A 21,760-nucleotide genomic window follows, 5' to 3' on the forward strand; every position below is an offset into this window, starting at 1 on the left:
TGATTTCATATAAGAACTCAGGAATGAGAAGATTTAAATTACCTAACTCGGCTCAAGAGCACTTTTTCCATGCCCCAGGGATGATGTGGTTTTCCCAGTACCCTATGAGATATATTCCATACAATCTTGCAAGAATAAAGAGCTCATGAATTGAACAGGGGAACCGGCAAATTATGTAATTGGTATTTTGCGCCTTTCGTAATACAAATTCATGATTCTGTGAAGAGCATGATTTTTTAAATTGAATTTTCTCAACAAAGTGTGGCTTACCTTAGTCTTGACATGCGGTGTTTCAAGCCATCACTCCGTTACCTAACGAGCTAACAAGATTTAAACTGAAAAATTGATTGGCAGTCCTTAGTTTTATTATTTTGAACGTCCCACAAAGATCATTTGCATATAAAAAGGTACAAGTGATTCAAATGCAGGGATGGCCTACCGAAGTTAATTACACCCTCAAATTATACTGTTGAATCAACTGGTAGTTACGAGGATGAAATGTTAACTGTTCATTGGAGACTCTCTAGACTCTCTCGTGCAACTTCGAAGTGATTCGCGCTTATTTCGAAATCGCGAAATTATCTGAAACAATCGCGACAAAACCGAAACATTGCTGTTGGAAACGTGGACGTTTCTTCGGGTTACCTGGCATCCACATTAGATTGAATACTATTGTGATTTAAAATCATATATCCAACGCCATTAGTCAAAAGAACGAGTTAAGTTCGGAATCATAAACATTGCAGTGCTCCTGTTTTGCAGGTTTACAGCTAAGAGAGTACAGACGGAAAAGACAGAAAAGGAAGCAAAAACGAAAAATTAACTGGATAAAAAAAAAAGATTAAAAAATCCAACGTTAGTTTTAAGCATGCCAATCATTGATCACCTTTTATTTTCATGTAAGTTAAGTCATGTCACTCTTTTCTGTTATTCATAAGCGCTTGGTACTGCTGCACAGGTAATTTGTGATTTACTCCCCTGCCTGCGGGCGTGCCACGATCTCATTAATGCTGCGGCGTGAGCGTTTGCTCGCGGGTAAGTTTAGCAAAGCCAGCTGGCGAGTGATCTGCAAGGAAGCTGGCTGTCTGCAGTGCTAAACCACTTCCTCATCTCTCGCGGGCTATCGTTACTCAGGGCCTCAAACTTTATTGCAGGCAAAGTAACGCTTGTACTTGCTCGAAGACTAGAAAGATTTATTTCAATGCCTCTCAGAAACTGAGAAAACAAAAGCGCGAAGAATAATGATTCCGGCACTGGATTATTTTGCCCAGTATGTGAAGTTTTTATGTTACTTGTTGTTCTGTTTGTTTGAAAAAACCATCGAATACGATCTGGTGTTTTTTTTTTCTATTTCCTTTTACCGGTAAGCCCTCCTCATTCACAATTAACACGATTTGTGGCCTTCGCTAGATACACAAAATCTCGCTTCCAAAGTAACTCCTTCTTGAACTCTGAACAATTCCATTTAGTACTACATTATTTGACACGATAACAATAGATTCACACTTTAAAAAGATCATTTCGTTTCCCTCAGCGTTGGGACTGTGAACTGGCTTCTCAGATGGGATACAGATTATGCAAACGAATTGACGATCGCCTGATTATCTTCTTTTAGAGTGGTGGGGGCAGCTGCACACAGGTTAGGAAAAACAAACGAACCAGACTCTCATTAAACTTAATTTTATTCAGCACCGCGGGTAGCTTCGAAAAACGCTTGACACCTCTTCTAAGTAATCATAATTTCCCGAAAACTCCAGCATAAATAAGGTTAATTAACATCAAACTGTATTTTGTACTCCTAGCGTTATTAAATATAGAGCCCTGTTTTATCAAAACTGGCGAATAATAAGTATTTTATTACTAGCTGCAAATCACATGTGTAGCAAAGCCTAGGAATTAACTTGAAGAACTGTTTAAGCGCGTTGTTCTCAGTTTGAGAACCTCAAGAACATAAAAAAATTTTCTTTACACCTGTGCAGAATTATAATTGCAATAATTTAAGAGAAAACAAAAGGTAACGAAAGTGCATAATAGATGAGGTGAAATTTGGATAAATTTAAACAATTTCAGTACAGTTTTTTACTTTTTAATTAGTGGATTTCACTGGGAAGTATTCTTCGCGGAAATGTTTCTGTGGCAGACATTTCATTGAGCACACAAATACTCTGTATAAATTAAATAATAAAAGGAACAAAAAAACATTTCTCATTTGCTCGAAGAAAATGAGAAAGATTTAGATGTAGAGCTACATTGACACGACCAACAAACGGCGAACCGTGACAATTTCAATTCAGCCTTTTCCTCGTTTGAAAATAAAGTTGAAGGCTGAATCCTGAGATCGAAAAATCACCAGGTACCTGGAGGATCTGGTTTCAGAAATAAACTGCGCTTAACTCTTAAAAGCTCTCATAAGGGCCATCGGTCAGTCAAATTGTCCAGACGGAAAAGTTTATCGCCTTTGGCACCCGGGTCTTGTTTAAGCAGAGCTCTGAGAAAATTAAACTTTCGCATTTGTTGCGAAAAAATGCTTTTACTTTTCTGTCACATATTTTCAGCAGCTTGGAGACAAGGAAGAAAATCTGAAAAGGTAAACCTCTTTGCCGTTCGCGTCAACAATAAACTAAGTTCTAAATTGGGCGCAAAGACTAAGCTTAATAAATCCTTGTTGACTTTTTAAACCACTTAGCCAATCAGATCGCCACATAATCATATGCGATTTGCATCTTTTTAATTTTGTGCGATTTAGTTTTATCTTATCCCACTGGCACAGAAATACAATTACATCACAAGTGTTCCCGTTCAAAAACATCTTAATTCAGCCCTCTAAATGCCCAGCTCTTTGTGATTGGCTGTAAAGCATAGAAAACCGACAAAAGCACATCAAAATTACTAGAACACGATTATCCTCCATATATTTAAAATGGCGAGAAAGCTCCTTTTAAACTCACTAACTATTTCTAAATGTTTCTTACTTCCCCAAAATATTAATTAATTTGTCCTATTACAAAAAGATTTTTATTTATTTATTTTTTTATCCTTAGATAAAATATTCCTTCATCATAATGAAACATGCAAGTGAACAAGAAAATATTACAATTTGGACTAAATATTTGAGTGTTTTACACTCCTATTTGTTTTCAATCCGTTATTTTTAACACTATAGAACAATTTTCAACTGAGTGTCGAAAGACATCTGGAATTGCTTTGGTCTTTTTACTTAACTCTTTTCTGTGATTGGTCGAGAAAACTCGCCCCATTCTCTCAACCAATCAGATCCTAAACTACAAACAATGGTGAGTGAGTCACTCGTTCTCATTGGCTACTTACAATGCTTAAAAGCTTTCTTCTGATTGGATGCCGTAATTAGTTTGGGTTGATTTTTCGACACCCAATTGAAAACTGCTTTAAACGTTCAAAGCCTATGCTTCAAACGTCTTCTGCAGTGAATTTAATGACATCTATCGATTTATATTAACAAGCTGCTGCACACAATAACACTCTTGTTATGTCTTTTTCTTAAAGCAGGTAAACACAATAATTCTGACTGAGATAAACAGACTTACGTTACACGTAGAGTTAATTTTTTCTCCTGAAATACATACATTCATCTCTCTGAATACGCCAAAGGGTTCCTTATCTTGACTCCAGCGGCCATCTTTACTTCTGATGGTGCCGTGCGCTGTCATTAATCAGTATTGTCAAGGAGGTGTTAAGTAGCTCCGTAAGAACGCAATACTGAGGGGCTGGCGTTTGGATAGCAGGTCGATCAGTCGCCAGGGTAGCGTAGAAGAACCAAGATGAACCTGAAAACAGAAAATTTCAAATAAGTAGAAAGCAAAGCTACACTGATAAATTAAACCTCTCAGTGCTAAGGGCAATCAATTTCTGTGGCACTCAGTGACTAGGCGTAGTGTTGCTCCTGTTGGATGGAATGCTTGTCGCATCGCATCGTCCTAGCTGCGCTGACTGTTCATCGCTACCCATCCATACTCCTGAGTAGAGAGGGGCATGGTGAGAAGACAGCGTTTTACGCAAAAACACACCACAACTAAAACCCGGAATAGTTCAAGCTTGGACCTTTGATTCAGACAAAGGTGCGCTGAACATTTGGGCCATGGGTCTCCCATAGAGTGAGAGTGAAGCTACTTTAAGAGAAAGAATCACCTTGGTGATGTACCACACAAGAGACATTTCTTGTCCTTCAACACATAACGGTTCTACAATCCATCCACTGGACATGATCTTTGTATGAAAAGAAATAATAATGTTAAATTATTTGCCCTGGAACATTCAAGAAAGATAGCTTAGTAATCGTAAAATGCTTTATCTGATCTAGGATATCTTCCATATTGGTTACTGGACAAGATAATAAAATCTTTATGAAAAATACAATTATCCCGGAAATATACATAATTATCCATTCTAGTGCTGCCCTCTGCAGAACAGAGAACGGAACGAATCTGCCCCCCCCCACCTCCCCCCCACTGAAATTAACTCTTCACAGAGTGGGTCTGGTCCCAATCCAGGTTCTTCGTTCACGTAACGAAACATCTAGGCTCTTATCACCAACCTGTCCCCGGATGATTGAAGGTGTCAGAGGACACTTTGGATGCTCAATCGACTGAGATGCAAGCACGTACTTGTCACCCTAAAACAAAAACAAAAACAAAAAAAATTGGTACAACGGCGCCATTTTCAGTTGATTGTCAAAAGTACCCCGGTATTGCAACAGATACACATTACTTTTAATCCGAGGTTAGACTTCGAAACTTACGCCCCCTCTCAAACAATGAATGCAAATCTAAAGCGAATCGCGACTCGGTCACCCGCGTTTTCCCGCGCTTTAGGATTTTGTTTATGTTTACATAGAGTTCTCATTGGTTCCTTGCAATATTGTCCCTTGCTCTGATTGGCTACACTCATCACACTTAAGAGTGAGATCACGACGTTTCAGGGAAGGTTCATTATTTATCGCCGAAGAAGAGGGGGGAGGGAAGTTGAAGGATTTTTGGATCACACGGTTTTCAGGGAAAACGGAGGGGGGATCAGTTGTCGCCAATAAAATAGCAACAAGTATATAAGAAAATTGAAACGAAGAAGGGGTCAATGAATATTACAGATTGTCATGGGGGTGCAGTAAGTTTTATCGAGACGCAACCAGAATATTCTGGACCCCCCCCCCCCCCCGCGAGATAAGTAATGGGCCGTCCCTTAGTTTAAAGCAACATAATATCCAACAACCATTGTGATCTCATAAAAAATCACTTTATGATAAAGGTATTATTCAACTTACCTCTACGCGTTCTTTAGAGACGTAGCAGAAGTCACGTGAATGTGTCATAAAGCACTGAGACGTCTCATGAAGCATATACACTGTGACAAACAAACATCATACGTCAGTAGCAAACCCTTTGGGTCGGTTATTTAAACAAAGTTCAGCCGTTGTTTAACGAACCGCGCTCTAAACTATTTTCAATTTATCCGTCTCCTTTATCTGAACATTCAATTTTGTGATCAGTGTCTAGAGGGCTAAATTCTAAAAGTGGAAGGACATTTACTCAATTAAATCAACCCTCCTATAGAAAATACCTAAGGCCCACTGCTTGCGTAAAACCGCGATTTCGGTTAGACCGCATGTAAATGATTAGCCTTTTGTCTCTTAGGAAAGATCAACAGTATAATTCTAACAATTTGTCAAGTAGACAGAAAAAAGGGCGACTCGTTTAAACATTTGGTTGTAAAATACTGCGATTAAATATTGCCTAAAATAATTTAAACGTCAAGCAAAGACAAAGTTTCGACGTTCAACACATCTAAGCAGGAATGATTCTGAGTTTGAGACACAGGTTCATGGTAAAACAGCCAAGCTACTGTAATTTATGCGACGCTCTGTTTAATAAACATTCTACATTTTCACTGGTTTTCATTTTGTTATTTTATCTAGCATCTTGAAATTTCTAATCCGTTTCATTTTCTGATTTGATAACGTTAGTTAAATGTCGAAAATGATTTGCTTTCAACCGTTTTTTTGTTTCAAACTTTTCAAAAATGATTCGAGCACTGAATGAATATTGTTTTGACGTACATAACACTTATCATAAAAAATGCCTAAACTCACCAACTTTCAGTCCTTCTTCCACATGCTCTACAATATTAATTTTCTGCAAAAAAATTTAAAAGAAACACACACAGAAGTTGAGGCGTAGATCGCTAAAATAAGGTAAGCTTCCTTCAGCGAAAAAAAAAAAAAAAAAAAAAATATATAACAGTCTCACGATTGTGTCATTTAAATTATCAAATCTGAACTGATGCACGACATGTCTACCTTGAGCATGTTGTCGTAAATATATCTGGACAGCGGGTTCTTGACTGCCTCCCACACGGTCGGTGGTGGTGCCGGGATGACTCCTCGCCCCATAAAACTGAAAAATCAACACACAGTTCCGGAGATGGAGTAAGAAAGATGGCAACTCTTGAGCTAAAAAGAGAGAATCAAATTACCACGTATTTTTTGTCCGTTATCTATTCTTTCACTCATCAATAGCTACAGCACTCTTACCAGTGTAGGAGACTGCCACTGCACTCTTCCCTTTTCCGCACGATAGTGACGTCTTTCTGAATACTGTGAAACCTAAAAGAGACACACAAGTCATAATCATTAAAATTTGCCTGAAACTGAAGTAAATCAGGAAGGATAGCGATAGATATAGATTGAACTTGGTCTTTCACTGGCACCAGCTTCATACGAAATCGAATAAATACTTTTAAGTATATAAATTAAAACGTCCAGCAGTTCTTAAGTTGTTGATTGCTGAAAACAGTCGGTTGGATTGGAAGAATATTTGGGACAATTTGATAGTTTCAAGTGTTACTATAGTCACACTATAACCGTGACAATTTTTTTTCCGTTTTGGACGAACACCTGTGAGGCTTTTTCACTTATTTGACAGCGCTGCAAATTCGAATCCTAAATCTATATCTCTACAGGAGAATATTCATTGCAATCAAACACGAAAAAAAAAAAAAAAAAGCTCTTACGTCCATCCACCGTGAGAAGAGTCGTTTGTCAGACGCTGTGGAGACCTAAAAGATGCCGGTGCCGTTTTGATCATCTCGGGAAGACCTGAAGCAATTAGGGCCTGAAAAAGAAAAACGTTCTTTGATATTTTTCCTTGCATTATCAGCAATTATTTTTCAGGGTTCGTATTCATTTCTGCGCGAAAGTTGAATAATTTTTGGAATTTATCGAAACTGTATTTTCACCATCAAGACTCAAGGTTATGACTCATGTAACATGATCTGGACAGAAACGCAGTTGTCGAGAGTTTGCCCCAAAATTAATAATAGTCCGATCGCACTAATTCAGGAGTAGGTTATTTTGGTAAATTGGGCTACCTTTAAAACATTCACACCTTGTAACTGAGAACTTGTTGCTCATTTCATGAGGCTATGCCTCCACTTCACATGCTATTCCCATTTTCAATTTTGAAAATTCTGTTCTCTTTTGGGAAATCAGGGCTGTGCAAACCTTGTCGATGCCTAAAACAGACAACTTGTCGAAAAAAAAACAATAAAAGGATGTCTTCTAAGTAAGACACAAACTATTCAAGGAACCTGTATTGCTCACGGTAGAGATAATTCGACATCTGACCAATAAACACCTATGCATCAATCCGTGACCTACCTCTTTTAAGACCTCTGCCGCAGCGTGGTTACCAAGAATACGAAATTTAATGTGAAGCCGATTTACTGCAAGCAGATGTAAAATTAGTTTATATTAATAATTTCGCACAGTGAGAATTTCATATCATTTTGTTGAGATTTGACCAAGCCGAAATTAACTTACCAAGAGGTTTTTCTATCACTTCGTAGTCTTCAGTTCTGCAAAGAAAAACATTAGTGGTCATTGGTAACCAACAGAGAATCTTGGGCGGTGTAGAATGCAACTTTTTAATTCAACACGAAGTAAGATATCATGCCGGGTTCGTACATATTTTTGCGTACTTATTTTTGTCAATTGTTTCCAGTTTTGTCCAAACCAATACTTCAATTTCCAGAATCGGGTTTATTACTGAGATCACAGAGGCCAATGACTGAGGTCATCCAGCAATTGAACACAAGTTTTTCCGTTATTTCAGTAACGTTTATTTTCTTTGTCTCAAACATTATTTGGCAAATTTCTGAATTATGAATTCTGGATTCTATTAACGTGCCTTCAATTCTTCATCTGCAAGAGACTGGGCATAAGTAATTGCACTGAAGATGTAGCATTACATTTCTGATTGGTTAAGGCTATGCGCGCTAATGCCTAATCTGGTAGCTGTGCCCCTCCCACCCTTAGGGGAAAGAAAATATCTGGGAAGGAGACAACTAAGCAATTCTTACTTGAGATTATCCAAATAGCTTTGCTTCTCCTCCTCCATTTGTCTCTTCAAATCAGATATTTCTTTCTCTTTTTGAAGTTTTTGTTCTTCCAGATCCTTTAGTCTCTCTTCGCATTCCTCTCTGTCCTCCTCGCTGGTTCGTAGTTTTGCTCGCGCTTCTTCCAGCTGCAGATGGATATTTTCTTTCTCCCGCCGCTCATTTTGAAGCCTACCCACGTCAAATAGTATATAGATTTAGCCAAGCCTAAAAGCGGAGCTCCCATTTTTTTTTCCCGCACGTCTCAAGGGCACAACGCCTTACCCCGGCCAGGACTAGAACCTGGGTCGTCCGACTCGGAGCCCAGTGCTGACCACTGGACTACTGAACAAAGCTGTGGCGTTGGCGTGCCCGCGGTACAGTTGACCACGCATGTTAAAAGTAGCACCTTGTAAGGTCGTACGGTCGTACATCCAAATTTTTTCGGCTTGATGGGTTACTACTATTTTTTTTGCGAGCTCCGCTATAATAGACTCAAATGAACAAAAGTGACAGCCTCTAAACGAACTAAGGTTTTTACGGATTGTCACGAACGTAGTTCGACCGAAGAATCTAAGTTATTTTGGGTGGATTTTAACCCCTGACGTTCCAACAGAAGGCGAGTTGATAAGGCGCGCGTGAAGGCACTACAAGGCCCTGTTTTTTATGATGTGTCCCCTTTACCGAAAAAGTGTTTCATGCAAAGACGACCACTCACCTAAGCACCAACAACACAGGCTCTCATTTATTCGAGCTAGAAATTAGCCCTGATTTTCTTTTGAAAAACGTTGCGCACGACTTTAAAGCTGCATAAACGTGACAATTTAAGATCTTTTAAATCCTTCCTTACCTCATTTCACTTTCTTCCACTTTCTCGAACGTCTCTCGAAGTTTTCTCGCCTCCTCCTTAAAGAATTCCAGTGCTTCTTCATTGTGCAGATCACCAGATGACTTCACACGAGACAGCCTTCCTATACGCGAAGTAATTAGTCGCCTTTCTCTGGCTCTTTCCACATGGAACCGTTCCTTTTGTCCTGAAAGTTTCAGCAGAGCGACTTCTTTCTCTTTAATACCATCCATCATCTTCTCTGAGATCTTTCTTTGCTGCTCGTGAACTCTGTCTTCGTCTTTCTCAAAGTGAGCTCGTTTAGCGACGTATTCAAGGAATAAGACATCTTCGTCGCTACCAATTTGCCTTAATCTTTTCTTCACTAAATTTAGAACTTCGAGTTTCTTTTCATCATTTGCTCTGACATCGCTTGTTGTTTCCCCTTCCAGCGTATCGCTGGAATTCAAAGATGATTCAAACGTCTCTGAAATTAAACTTTCAATCTCGCCATACTCCTTCCACAAAAGTTCCACATAACGTTCACGATCTTGGTCTACCAAAGCAATGTCTTGCTCTTCTTTAATTTTTAAGCTTTCCAAACACAGACGAATTTTCTCTGCGTGTTGTTGACGAGATGTTTTGTACATTTCTTCGAGTTCAGTTATCTTAGCCTCGTTTTCTAGAATTTGCCGTCCATAGAACTCGACATTTGTGATCTCACGCGTTAATTCACTGCGTGTCTTTTCGATTATCTCCTCTTTTTCGTTTTTAAGCTCAAACAATCTTTGCAGTTGTTGTGTTACTGCGTCATCGTTAGCTCCCCCTGAGACAGACAATTTTCTGGATGGAAAATTCCAACTGGCTCGTCTGCGTTGCCGCAAGTCCAAAGCTACAGTTTTAGATGTCAAACCAGCGTCTGAAATTCTCCGTGTCTCGTCACTGTAGTCAACCTTGGTAACTGTTCTTTCGTCAAAATTTTCTTCCGAGCCCACTGAATCGTCTACAGAGCTTAGGAAAGTCATATACTGATCGTGTTTTTCTGCTATTAGCTGGATTTTTTGTTCTAACTCGTCAAGTTCGGCTAAATTTTCGGCGAGAGTCGAGTCTAAGGTCAGTTTATCTCGATTTAATTCACCCTCAGCTTCAGCCTTGGCTATTTCAAGTTTCTCTTGTAACTCTAACAACTCGACTTGTTTTTCTTCCAATCCTTTTAAATCATTCTCCATCTCCAACGCATGAAGTTCCTCTTGACGGACTCGTTCGATCTCCGCTTGAGCAATCAATTTCCGCCGGTGCAGCTCAATGTCAGCCAATTTCATTTCATATTGAACAACCTTCTGCCATTCGCCCTCCATAAAACGAGCCACCTCTTCCCTCTCCTTTGCTATTTCTTCCGCGGCTTCTTCGGCTTCTCTACACTGTTTAAGTTTCATTTCGAACAGATCCTCCAGCTGCTTCTCAATCTCTTTTCTCGAATCCTCGTGCTTCTTGTCCATGTTAAGTCGAACTTCTTCCAGATCCTCGCGCGCTTTATGCGATTTTCCATCGTGAATCTCGCGCAATGTCTGAATATGCTCTTTTTGGTTGTCAATCTCTTTCTGCTTGTTATCGATTTCAGTCTGGAAGGTTTTTTCTATCTCCAGCCGCCTGACTTCTGCTTCTTTGTGTCTGGCGATTAAATCTGTCACTTGATTTCTGCAAAAATAGATAGCGATGTACACCGTTAGAGGTACAGCCTAGATGAACAGCTAGTTTCGCCCTGGCGTACGAAATCCCGGCAACAACAACTATTCACATTTTGATACAAAAAAAAAAATTAAAAAGCACTTTCAAAGTTTCCCTTCCTCGGAGGAGGGGTGCGTTAGAGAGGAGGATATTTTTCAACAGTTTCCCTCCGTCCTCTCATTCATTTTAATTTCTGCTGATTAACGTAAGAGTTTGTAGAATATTACGCACTAACACAGCTCAGATGGGCATGGTCATCACAGACCAGCCGATTGAGGAAAATGAGAATTTAGGCGAGATTGAATTTAAAAGAAACTAATTCAACTTACTTTATTTCTTCTAAAGAATCTGGCCCCGGAAGATCGATTTCAACACTGAAAGAAATTAGAGTAATGATGAGTTATCTCTCGATGCCCCTCTCTTGATTTTAATGTTTAATATAAACAAGCTTGCAAGATTCATGGAATAAACTTCGTACCCAGAGTCCAAAGTCATCGGTGAAGAGGAATCGGATCTCACACTCAGGTCTCCATGACTACCACGGACAGGTGAGGTATGTAAATTAGTCAAAGACTCGGTCGATTCCTGGGGCGAAAAAGAAAGACCATTACGATTCTGTCGTTTCTTCCAAGAAAGCGCACGAGTTCCTTCTTTCTTGCAGTCCTCTTGCGTGTTCGCGCGGGAATGGTCTCGCTCTACAGCTTGTGCGATTACGTGATTGTGTATTTTTTTTTTTGATGTTAAGCCTTCATTTTTTAGCATATGTGCAGCAGCCAGAGAGGACAATCAGCCATCAGATATAGGGAGAAAAACTCACCGTGGTGTACAGAGCAGAGCGCCGTTTTTCCCTCAGTTTTGCCGCTTCGGTTGGAAAATTGAATTTGAACACATCGCTCTTGCCAAGAACAATAACATCACCTACGAGAAATGATGTGCAGTGCTTGGTTTCGTTTACTCTACAATAATTAAATATCACTGTTTAAACAATGATCAACAAGAAAATTCTACTTGGAGATGAAGAAATTTATAGACACAAAAATATGATAATGAGAAAAAATCTAGTATTTCCTTAATATGCGACCGAGTTACATTAACCTAAAAAAAAGAAGCTCTCAGCTCGGCGGGATTTTGATCACAGACAAAATCCTCAAAGATGTTTCACAGGAGAACAAATTCAACTTACCCTGGTTTAGTTTCGTTGGCTGAGACACAGCCACCCCGTTTACCCAACACAATGAAGAAATCGGCTCAAACGTGACTCGCCCTTTGACAAAATCCAGCACACAGTGTTCTTTGTCGATATCTTCGCCTTCAAGAACTAGGAAAAAGGAAAAGTAACATCAGCATCTAGATGGTTTACCTCCAAACATAGCACTTTTCACAGAACTCGGTTTTAATAACTGAATGGCTGCAAAGCAGACGAGAGAACTGTTAGCGAATAACTCAAAAATCTCATTACACGCGTTTACATTGTCTAATATCGTGGACTTACCTATATCTTGCGGGTTTGGCGCATCTTCTCGTCCAATATGTGTTTTTCCATGCTACAGAAAATAATATTCCAGGAGAAACAAAATCAATTTGGCGTAGAAAATTGGGCCTGTTGCCTTTCCGCAGTTTAATTGGGCTGACAATCAAAGCGTCAACTTTATAAAGAAAAATTTATTTTGTCTTGATTTGCACACAGTTATTTTTTTTACCATAACACGATACAGCATTATCTCTGTTCTGAGTGGATCCTCCTCCAAGCGAACCAAGTGAGGGAGCTCCAGATCAACGAGAACCACGCATGATCCGTGACGCCGAAGCTGTAACTCGCTCTCCTAAAAAATGAAAATAAAACGCAAAATGATCGTTAATCTTCGCGACGTAATCGCCTAGTTTTTTAAATCTTCACTTTAAAAAAGAACAAAACACACTGTCGAGTTCATAGAAGATCTAATTACCTCGCTAACAAAGCCAGACAGCTCCCTACAAATCTAACCGACCCCTCCCCACCCACCTGCATGATCGATTTTGCCTCCTTCCACTTCTCGGTCCAGTCTTTCGTCAGCTGTTCGACGCGCGCCTGATTTTCTTGAAGTTTCTGATTGACTTTCATGGGGTCATTTAAGGTCTTTTTCTGACAGAAAATATAAGGAATTAGCGTCAAAACTGAACAATGCCGGTATCATTAAGAATGATTCACGAAGAGTGGCTAAACTTACCTCATCGCCCGTTCCGGAAGTTCGTATGAGGGCTTTGAGACGCTCGATTTCAGATCTAAGTTCCCGGATGAGTTTGACGTTCGGATCCTAGTAAAGAATTTAAAAAATCTTAGAATTTATGAAAACGAAACTTCTCAACTATTCTATGGGAGCCCGAGCGAAACAACTTTACTTTCAATATCAAAAAAAGCTGAACTCAAGTATGCGAGGAAAATACGTTGGCAAGTGATGGCTTCAATCAGCCGCAGTAATTTTCTAGCTATTTGCACTAACCCTCAGCAGGGTGAAGAGAGAGTGGAACCTCTCTCCGCCCTGGCCCCAAGGCTATCGCTTTTTGCATAAGCTGCTTGGTTTCCCGCGCTTGGAAAAAGCTGCACGATTCTTCGCGCTTACTATTACCTGCGCGGTGACTTGCTTCAAAATATTAAACAACCCTTCAACATAAAATATGCAAACTAACCGTAACTTAGGAAGTGTTTACCTCGTTTATTGTCGGCATGTTGATGATGCTCTTTGCTCGATGCGCATACCGCAAAGTACTGAGCGTTTCACCGTAGTTGCATTCAGCAGGAGAAATGGCTGAACAGAAACAAACATTCATTTACAAATTGATCGCACACAAAGGAATGCAAAATTAACAACAAAATCAAATCTTCCCCATAAGAAACCAACCTGCAACCATGACGGTCTTAGAGTTTCCGCCCAAACTGTCCTTGAGGAGAAACGTGAGGACAGAATCACGGTAAGGTACGAACAGCTTCTTCCTGAATGAAGGGCGCTTGAATCCAGATGAAGATGCATTGATAGAGTTTTCCGCTAAAAGAAAAGTACAGTTAGGTAAATTTACCACCATTAAGCCGGTTGAGCATTTGTTGCTGCTGATGAGAGATTAAGTTATGGCGAATTCTCTTACAGGCATTAAAAATTTTGATACGCGAAGTCTGGTAGAGTCATTGAAAATAGAAGATGATTTCTTGGCGGAGGTTCTGCATTCTAATGAAAGAACTGCCTAATAAGACCTGTCATCTATGCAAAAATAAAAAGAATGCTTTGTTTACCAAGAGTGGAAATAACAATCCCCAATGTAACGAGGGATTTGTTGATATTCGCTCCTTCTTTAAGCCTTTCACCAGCAGCGCCACTCGTACTAGCTCGCTCACTAGAAAATGAAACCAAGACAAGTTATAAGTCGGAGGAATATTTACTACCTACACCTGAAGAAAAAGAACGGAGATATGTAGAGAGACAAACCTGCCAGCCAGATCTACTAAGTGTATCTTGCTTATCGTTTCACTGGGCATATCTCCCATGAATCTGGCCTGAAAAATATTTGATACAATCACAACAAAATTAATGATAAATTTAGTCCTAGTTGGTTAAGTCTTTGTCTAAATTCTTGTGATTTTCTTCTCTACCTGAGTAAATTTGATTGTAAAAATTGCATGTGAACGACTGCTAGTATTGTTCATCTTTGTTGAAGCAGTTGCTCTGAAAGAGAAAATACACAGTTAACAAGAGGATATTTTCATGTAACAGAAAGGTCTCTGGCAGGGCTATATCTCATTCCTTAAAAAAACTTTGAAAAAACATCTGACTGTCCTAGAAGTGAGGAAAAATGAACTGATTGACAAGTAGGATAATTTGGTTTTATCGTCTGAGTTGTTAATGTAAATCGGCCATCGTGAAGAATTTCCTTACAGCTAACGTTTCAAGCATCAGTCCTTTGTCGTTTTGCTGTGACAGGTTTTTAGCTGGCTTGTTTCTGTGTTGGATGTTAAGTTAACTACCACTGAGACCACAAACAACAGCTACTCACAGCTTACAATTATAGGTCCGTCAAAGTCAGTGATAGGTGAAATTCACGCTTCCTGCTGTTAAATTAACTACCACTGAGACCACAAACAACAGCTACTCACAGCCTACAATTGTTTGTCAGTCAGAGTCAGTGATAGGTGAAATTCACGCTTCCTGCTGTTAAATTAACTACCACTGAGACCACAAACAACAGCTATTCACAGCCTACAATTGTTCGTCAGCGGTCAGTCAAAGTAAGTGATAAGTGAAATTCACGATTGTAAAAACGTATATAGCAGAGCTTAGCAATTGGTGAAAAAAGCCTGAATTTTTTTCTGGGGTAAATATCTTCAAGATAAGTTGCTTGAAATAGCAGATTAACCCCAATAGCCTTAACGTACAAACCTTAGCCTGTTTCCTTGCTCCATAAGAACTTCAATTGAATCATAATCAGAAACATGTTGCTTTGTCAACCCTACAGAAAGTGAAAAACAAAGAGAGTTCATTCATATGGCCTTAATTCAATGTAAACAACTTAACGCAATTTAATGAACGTGAATAATGTGTGTTAATTGTTACCTTCCACATACGGCCCTTCTTTAGGATGTTCACGCACTTTTAAATTCTGCTGAGGAAGCTTCTTCAACTTCTGCGGCCTCAACAGGTCACGGGCATTTTCATTATAAATTTCAAGATAGCTGCAACAACAATAAAACATAATAATTGAGTATGAGTATGGTAATCTTTTAATTTCCTGCTATGTACATTCTTCCCCTCCCCTCCCCTCCCCTCCCCTCCCATTACCCTGCCTCCCCCCAATTTTTTTTTAAACTTTATTCTTAACTGTTTTAGGGCTCAACAATTTTGAAAGCAAGAGAAATAAAAAGCCACACTGATGCAAATTATTTGCATGGTGGGGGGGGGGGGGGTGTGACAGAAAAAGTGTCTTATTGGGGATATATAACTCTGAATACAGTGTTGATAATTAGGATTGAAGTTTAACCCTTTACACCCTAACATCAGTATGCATATTCTCCATACTGTTCACTTTACATTTACTAATAAACTGGCAAGGAGAATTTGTTTAACAATCAAGAGGTTCTTCAGTTGAATATCATTTCCTTTATTCTCATGACCTTAATGTTGGATTCAGGGTGATATTGAAAGGAGAAATTAGATACTGGTCACTCTCAGAGATTAAAGTGTGAAATGATATCAGTAGGTCAATGCTTACCTCACTTCAGTTCTGAATGATGAACTCAGAGATGTGTTCTGGCTAATGTATTCAAATAATCCCTGTGAAGAATAGAATATTATACAGATGTTAAATTTCTCAGGCCTCAGTGTGGTGTACTCTCTGATTAATCTTATAGCACCCCCTTGCAAAAACTGGAATCAAAAGCAATTAACTTGTATGGACTTTCATGTTTTTGTACAGTTAAATGAGGTCTCATACTGGCTGAACTTGAGGTCATATATTCTTGAAGGGCACATACCTAAAACATCAGCCTAAGAAAACCTTTATGAAGACCATTTTCCATTATCAGCTCAATTAATTAAACCAAATTATCTTGTTATTCTGCCCCACCAACCCTGCATCACAGTTTCTTTAGAAACTTACCCCATTTATTTTCAGTCTATAACTGAGAGTTATTTTGTTTCTATTGATAAACCCTATATTAAATTTAATCCATTTATAATGGTCAAGTGGAAATCCAAAATTAATACAGCCCTAAGCATAATACAATTACCTTGCAGATTCTGGGAATGAGTCCAACTTCTTCCTACAAATAAAAAAATTGTTAAATCAAATAAAAAATCTTATAGAGTTAATAACTTGAGAAAACCTTTCTGTCATTACAACATAATAACTTTTGAAGGTCAAGACATTAATTTAAATTATCTGAATGGAACTGCTAAAAGTGCTCTAAAAAGCGACTGGAGAGGGGTGGAGTGTATCAGTTTCCAGGGCAGTGGGGTAGGAGTGGGAGGGGAGACTTGTTAAAGAGAGTATACCCCAGAATGCATTTATTATCATTTTAATTATAGTCGTTATTCAAATTTAATATTAAATATTATAACAGTATGTATCTCATGGGTTGAAAGGCTTTCATTTGAATATATGGTTAAGGGTATTTAAAAGTGGGAATTAACGCAAAACTCTTATTAAAACAGGTTTTTTATATTCGAACACACTTGAACTCATTAAATAATATTGTACAACTGTTACATATTGATTAGCATTGAGTAATTGTAAAGAGTTCAAATATTTGTGCAAAGCATAATTGTCTTACATTTGTTCCCATCATGGTGTAAGTTTTCCCAGCACTTGTTTGACCATAGGCAAATAAACAAGCATTATAACCTTCAAATGCTGATTCCAAAACTCCCTGACCAAGGTCACTGAAAACCTGCAAAAAAAGAAAGTTACTCTACATGTTAACAGTTATGAAGCTAATATAATATTGGTGATAGTGCATATGTCATAAAACTTTTGACAAATGGTTTCTGAATTGTTGAAGGTCATTTATATTTTCTAAGGTTTGCACCAAAGTTCAAAATTTCATAATGTAGCCGTCATTACTGACAATAAATTGAAATATATTTCATGCTGATCTTGGTTATTGTCATATTGACAAACCCATGCATGTTTGATCACACAGTGTGTCCTACTAAAATATCAATTTCAAACTTTTTGCACATACCTGGTCTTGGGAAACAAAATTTGAATCATTAGAGTCAGCCGACCAATAGGAGAAATCAAAGATAAATTCCTTCTTGATATCTCTTGACTTGTCTCCTTCCAATCCAACCTCACCATACAGCTTAAATGGCACAAAAAAATATTTACTTTTCCAAATATTTATTTCACTATGAAGATACATCAGAGTCACCAAATAATAATGTCTATTCTTGGTTTTCCTCATCTAGACATATCTGCAAGAAATGCTTCTCCCAACCATCAATCCATTTTACATGCAATCTACCATTTGGAATGTTATTATTCCTAATCAAAATAAAAAGCAATGTTCAGCTGCTTTTAAGTCTGCATTACATCAAGTAAATGATAATCAGAAAAAACTGGGGAAATATACAACATATATCACCTGTGTCACTCAAATGTTTAGACAGTTTAAAGTCCAGATCATGGTATTATTTTCTTTGGCAAGACACTTATTACCCTAACATTCCCCCTCTCTCTCCACCGAGGAGTATAAATGGGTAGTGGTAAATGGCTAGGGAAACATGACAAACAACTATGAAAGGGGTGGGGGGTGGGAGGATTGGAAGGGTCGACAGGAGGGGCGGAAAGGATGATCTATGACAACTTGTATAAACAGGAAGTAGCAACACCCCTGTGCCCTTCAGTTGCTCAAAATCCAGTTGAAAGATAACCTTCATTCATGAGAGTAAGTAGTATAAAGCATGAACTATTATTCATCACCAGAAATAATTAGGATCAAAAGGCAAGGAAAATTTTGTGAGATCACCAAATAAATATACTGACTCTGATATAGATTTAAGATTTAAGATGCGTTAACACTTTAACTCCAAGATCTGATTGTTAATTCTCCTCTACAACTGTTACACTTTTCCATGTAAATTAGTGACAAGAATTTGATGTTAGATCAAGATGACAACTTTGATAGGATACATCTAAGTATTCTCATTACCTATTTGCTGGATAATATATATATATATATATGAGAAAAGTTGCATGTCAATCACTTCTGGGAGTCAAAGGGTTAAGTTAACTGATATTTCAGGATTGCCCTCTGTCATGGCAAAGGAAACAATTTCAAGCCATGAAAAAAACTATTCATTCACACTTGATAATCAAATTTAATTCTAGACACTCAGGAATTTTAGACATCAATCACACTGACACCCTGACATCATTTGTAACAATTTTGCAAGTTAAAAAGTGGAATAACTGTCACAAAATCTCTGTGTGATAATTTTTATCTAGGGGAAAGGAATAAAACTGATATTTATCCTCTCAAAATCTCCCAAGTGTGATTAGCACATGTACAAATGTATCACAAAGGGATGAAGGTCAGCAATTACCAGTCCTTATATGCAACTCAAATTTCCCCTCAACAAACAATTACTTTCAAAAGCAATATTAACCATTACATTCTATACCTGGGCATAACTGAGTGCATTCTTATCTTTATCTTTTAATAAAATAAACTTAGAACTAAAAATTAGCAGTCAGAAAAGAAACATGGCAGACAAAGAAATTGAAAAAGTCTAAGTGTTTGTAAAGAAACTGAATGGCGTGTTTAAAATCACAGCAGGAACAAGTCCCATGGGTATCCATCTTTGAAATGAACGACAAAACAATTAGACTTTATAATAAGCAGACAAGCAGATTCGAAGTACACTGCTCTAGCTTAGACATAAATCTTTTATTCTTTGCTTTCGAGCACTGCGACGCAGTTTCTGCATTGAGAAAAAGGCCAGGTTTGAAGTTTCTTCGCGAATCTCATATTGTCAGGTGAACAACGTTTTGATAAATGCAAAGAGTGTTTCTGGGTTGAATTTCGTACATAAACGCATCGCGCGTTTCATGATTACAAAATTAGCCTAGCCCTGAACTTTGCTTCAATAGATGACAAATAAATGATCAACTGGAACTCTAGATACTTCAAAACGCCCTTATTCAAATATACTGCGGTTGAGGATAAACGTTCGGAGCACTTCCGAAACGCGGTAGTCAGAGTCATTACCAAAATCCCGCCGATTTCTTCGACGAGGAACAATATTGATCGAATTTCTTCTGGTTTATTTGTGAATAAAATGCCATTTATGTTGTAAAATAAAATAAATCCCGGTGTTTCGAACAGTAGATAGAGAACTTATTTACATAAGTTCAAGACCTTACTCGTGACCGCTTCCAAGAATTGAAGCGACTTGGTGGATCTTGTGATAATGAACACGTCACGAGTAAAATATGGAATCTTATTCAAAGCGCTGTTAGAAACAAGGATGTCATTCTAAGTCGTGAAGACTTAAAACTTTTGTTGGACTCGTGTAGGGATGTATTTTAAAAAAAATTTAAAATATCGCAGTTTTCCTCATTACTTATTACCTTCGTGTTGAATATCGTTGTCTTCTGTCCCTCCATTTGAATTATGCATTTGGATCCGAGCTCTAATTCCCTAATAATAGAAATTGAGGCAAGAAAAGTAGTAAGTAGCTCATATTCAGCTAAAGTTGCATCGAAATAAAAGTAAAATAAAACAACATTAAAGAGTAATTCTGCAACTCACCTGTTGTTTAACGGACGAGCACGGACTGCCACTTTCAATGAAGCCATTGTGGAGTCCACAGCCACGACGTTTGCTTCCTACACCAGCTCCAAAGGATGACACAAATAAAATCAAACAAGGTCTCACTAGGGTGCCATTATTGTTGAACGAACTCTAAAAGATTCTCTACTGTTCCAGCAGCGGTGTTTTCACTCAAACTGCTCGGTCAACGGTGATACATGATTTCTCGTGACTCGGCTTTGTGTCGGGACGCTGCCTTTCAGCAGTCGTCAACTGTTCTCCGTAGATCTCATGCTGAGCACATCTTCACAGCGATATCACGCACAAGTGAAAAACAGGAAGTCCTTCCTCTTAGCAAATCCGTCCTTTAAAAATAAAAAATTAAAAAAAACGATAGTCTGACGAGTATAAAAATTGGTGCTTGTTGGCAGAATGGGAAGCGCCGTGTGTGGCGTTATAACACTACAGCGGAAATGGGCGATTTTGCGGATTTCCGAGGAACGTTAAACTCCGAGAAGAATGCAAGGAAACGTCGAACCTACTTCCAGTGATAACTTGTGCAAGATCGAACTTGAGATCCAATCTTGCTCGATTAAGATGATCGAGAGGTTCTCAAATCACGAGTCTCGATTCGAATACGTCCTAGTCCCGGAAAATATTTATTCGCGGTTGTTTCCTTGACCAATGAGAGCTGAGTTGATATTGTACCTAGCCAATCAGAGGTGTTGTTTAGTAGAGATTGAATTTAAAAGGAAAAGCCCGCCAATTTTTGCCACAAATTTCAGCTTTCCAGAAAATCGAGAGAATTCCGAACTATTGTCATTCATAGTTTGAATTTCGATTGTTTAAGGATGGTGTTTTTGGTAGAATTTTGGAAATTTGAACGTTATTTTGAAATAGAAATTGGCGCTGTCGCCTTTTTTTTTCACCTTCCTGGCTTAAAAGTCAGGAAGGTGTTGACGTGTTAAGACATGTAAAATCACACCTCAGGTCAAAGCACAATAGTCATTTAAAGATTTTAAAAAATTCTGCCTTCAAAATAGATCCGATTTTTACTGTGATTTTTGTTTACGAAGTTCGCTGCCCCTAAAGATAGATTTATGTAGCACTTGTCTAGTCAAGTCTAGAAATTGTGTCATATCTATTTGCATCAAAACAAATAACATGAATTGATTTTGAAAATAGAAATATTCCGTTCTAAAAAGATCAGAAGAACCGCAGAACGCAGATGAGATCCCATTCACATCCGAAAATCTTTCTCTTTTTGGCCTCGAAAAATAAAAATTCTACTCATAGAATGATAAAACCGAAAACTGCCTTTATTTTCTCAGCTGTTGTTTTCATTGCTTTGAATAAATTAAAAATATTGGCCATCAAAAGAATATTCATTGTCAAGTGCATTCTTAAGACCTGATTAACATTGTTTTCGTGTAAAACCCCTCCTAAAAAACATTGAAATGCACAGGGCAGACTTTGATCTCTGTGGAGCTCTTAGAAACCCTCTGCAACGCAATGACAATTCAGTGTTA

The 21,760-nt window shown here is 38.3% G+C and overlaps 1 protein-coding gene across 1 annotated transcript; it reads right to left on the bottom strand.

Annotated features, from left to right (window-relative positions):
- Positions 1-1,664: 1,664 nt before the first annotated feature.
- On the bottom strand, positions 1,665-20,992 carry LOC131792073 (kinesin-like protein KIF16B). The gene is made up of 34 exons (XM_066169585.1): positions 20,774-20,992; positions 20,232-20,596; positions 20,051-20,120; positions 17,661-17,780; positions 17,250-17,366; positions 16,707-16,739; positions 16,190-16,251; positions 15,535-15,653; positions 15,361-15,430; positions 14,577-14,649; positions 14,413-14,480; positions 14,220-14,320; positions 13,834-13,977; positions 13,643-13,740; positions 13,162-13,248; positions 12,957-13,076; positions 12,655-12,777; positions 12,447-12,498; positions 12,138-12,272; positions 11,772-11,872; positions 11,433-11,539; positions 11,284-11,328; positions 9,251-10,924; positions 8,386-8,592; positions 7,847-7,881; positions 7,685-7,749; positions 7,039-7,139; positions 6,560-6,631; positions 6,326-6,422; positions 6,119-6,161; positions 5,294-5,373; positions 4,571-4,648; positions 4,165-4,242; positions 1,665-3,803 (listed from the first exon to the last, which is right to left on the bottom strand). The coding sequence occupies exons 2-34, from the start codon at positions 20,276-20,278 to the stop codon at positions 3,699-3,701; spliced, it is 4,527 nt and encodes a 1,508-aa protein (XP_066025682.1). The 5' UTR covers positions 20,279-20,596; positions 20,774-20,992; the 3' UTR covers positions 1,665-3,698.
- Between the last annotated feature and the right edge of the window lie 768 nt (positions 20,993-21,760).

Source organism: Pocillopora verrucosa, chromosome 7 (assembly GCF_036669915.1).
Source record: "Pocillopora verrucosa isolate sample1 chromosome 7, ASM3666991v2, whole genome shotgun sequence".
NCBI classification, from domain to species: Eukaryota; Metazoa; Cnidaria; class Anthozoa; order Scleractinia; family Pocilloporidae; genus Pocillopora; species Pocillopora verrucosa.

Excerpts from the sequence above, each read along its gene's own strand:
- LOC131792073 (XM_066169585.1), bottom strand. The coding sequence starts at position 20,278 with ATGGCTTCATTGAAAGTGGCAGTCCGTGCTCGTCCGTTAAACAACAG. Across the intron at positions 12,273-12,446 it reads GCCAAACCCGCAAGATATAG|TTCTTGAAGGCGAAGATATC; the intron begins GTAAGTCCACGA and ends CCTTTTTCCTAG. Across the intron at positions 7,750-7,846 it reads AGTGATAGAAAAACCTCTTG|TAAATCGGCTTCACATTAAA; the intron begins GTAAGTTAATTT and ends ATCTGCTTGCAG.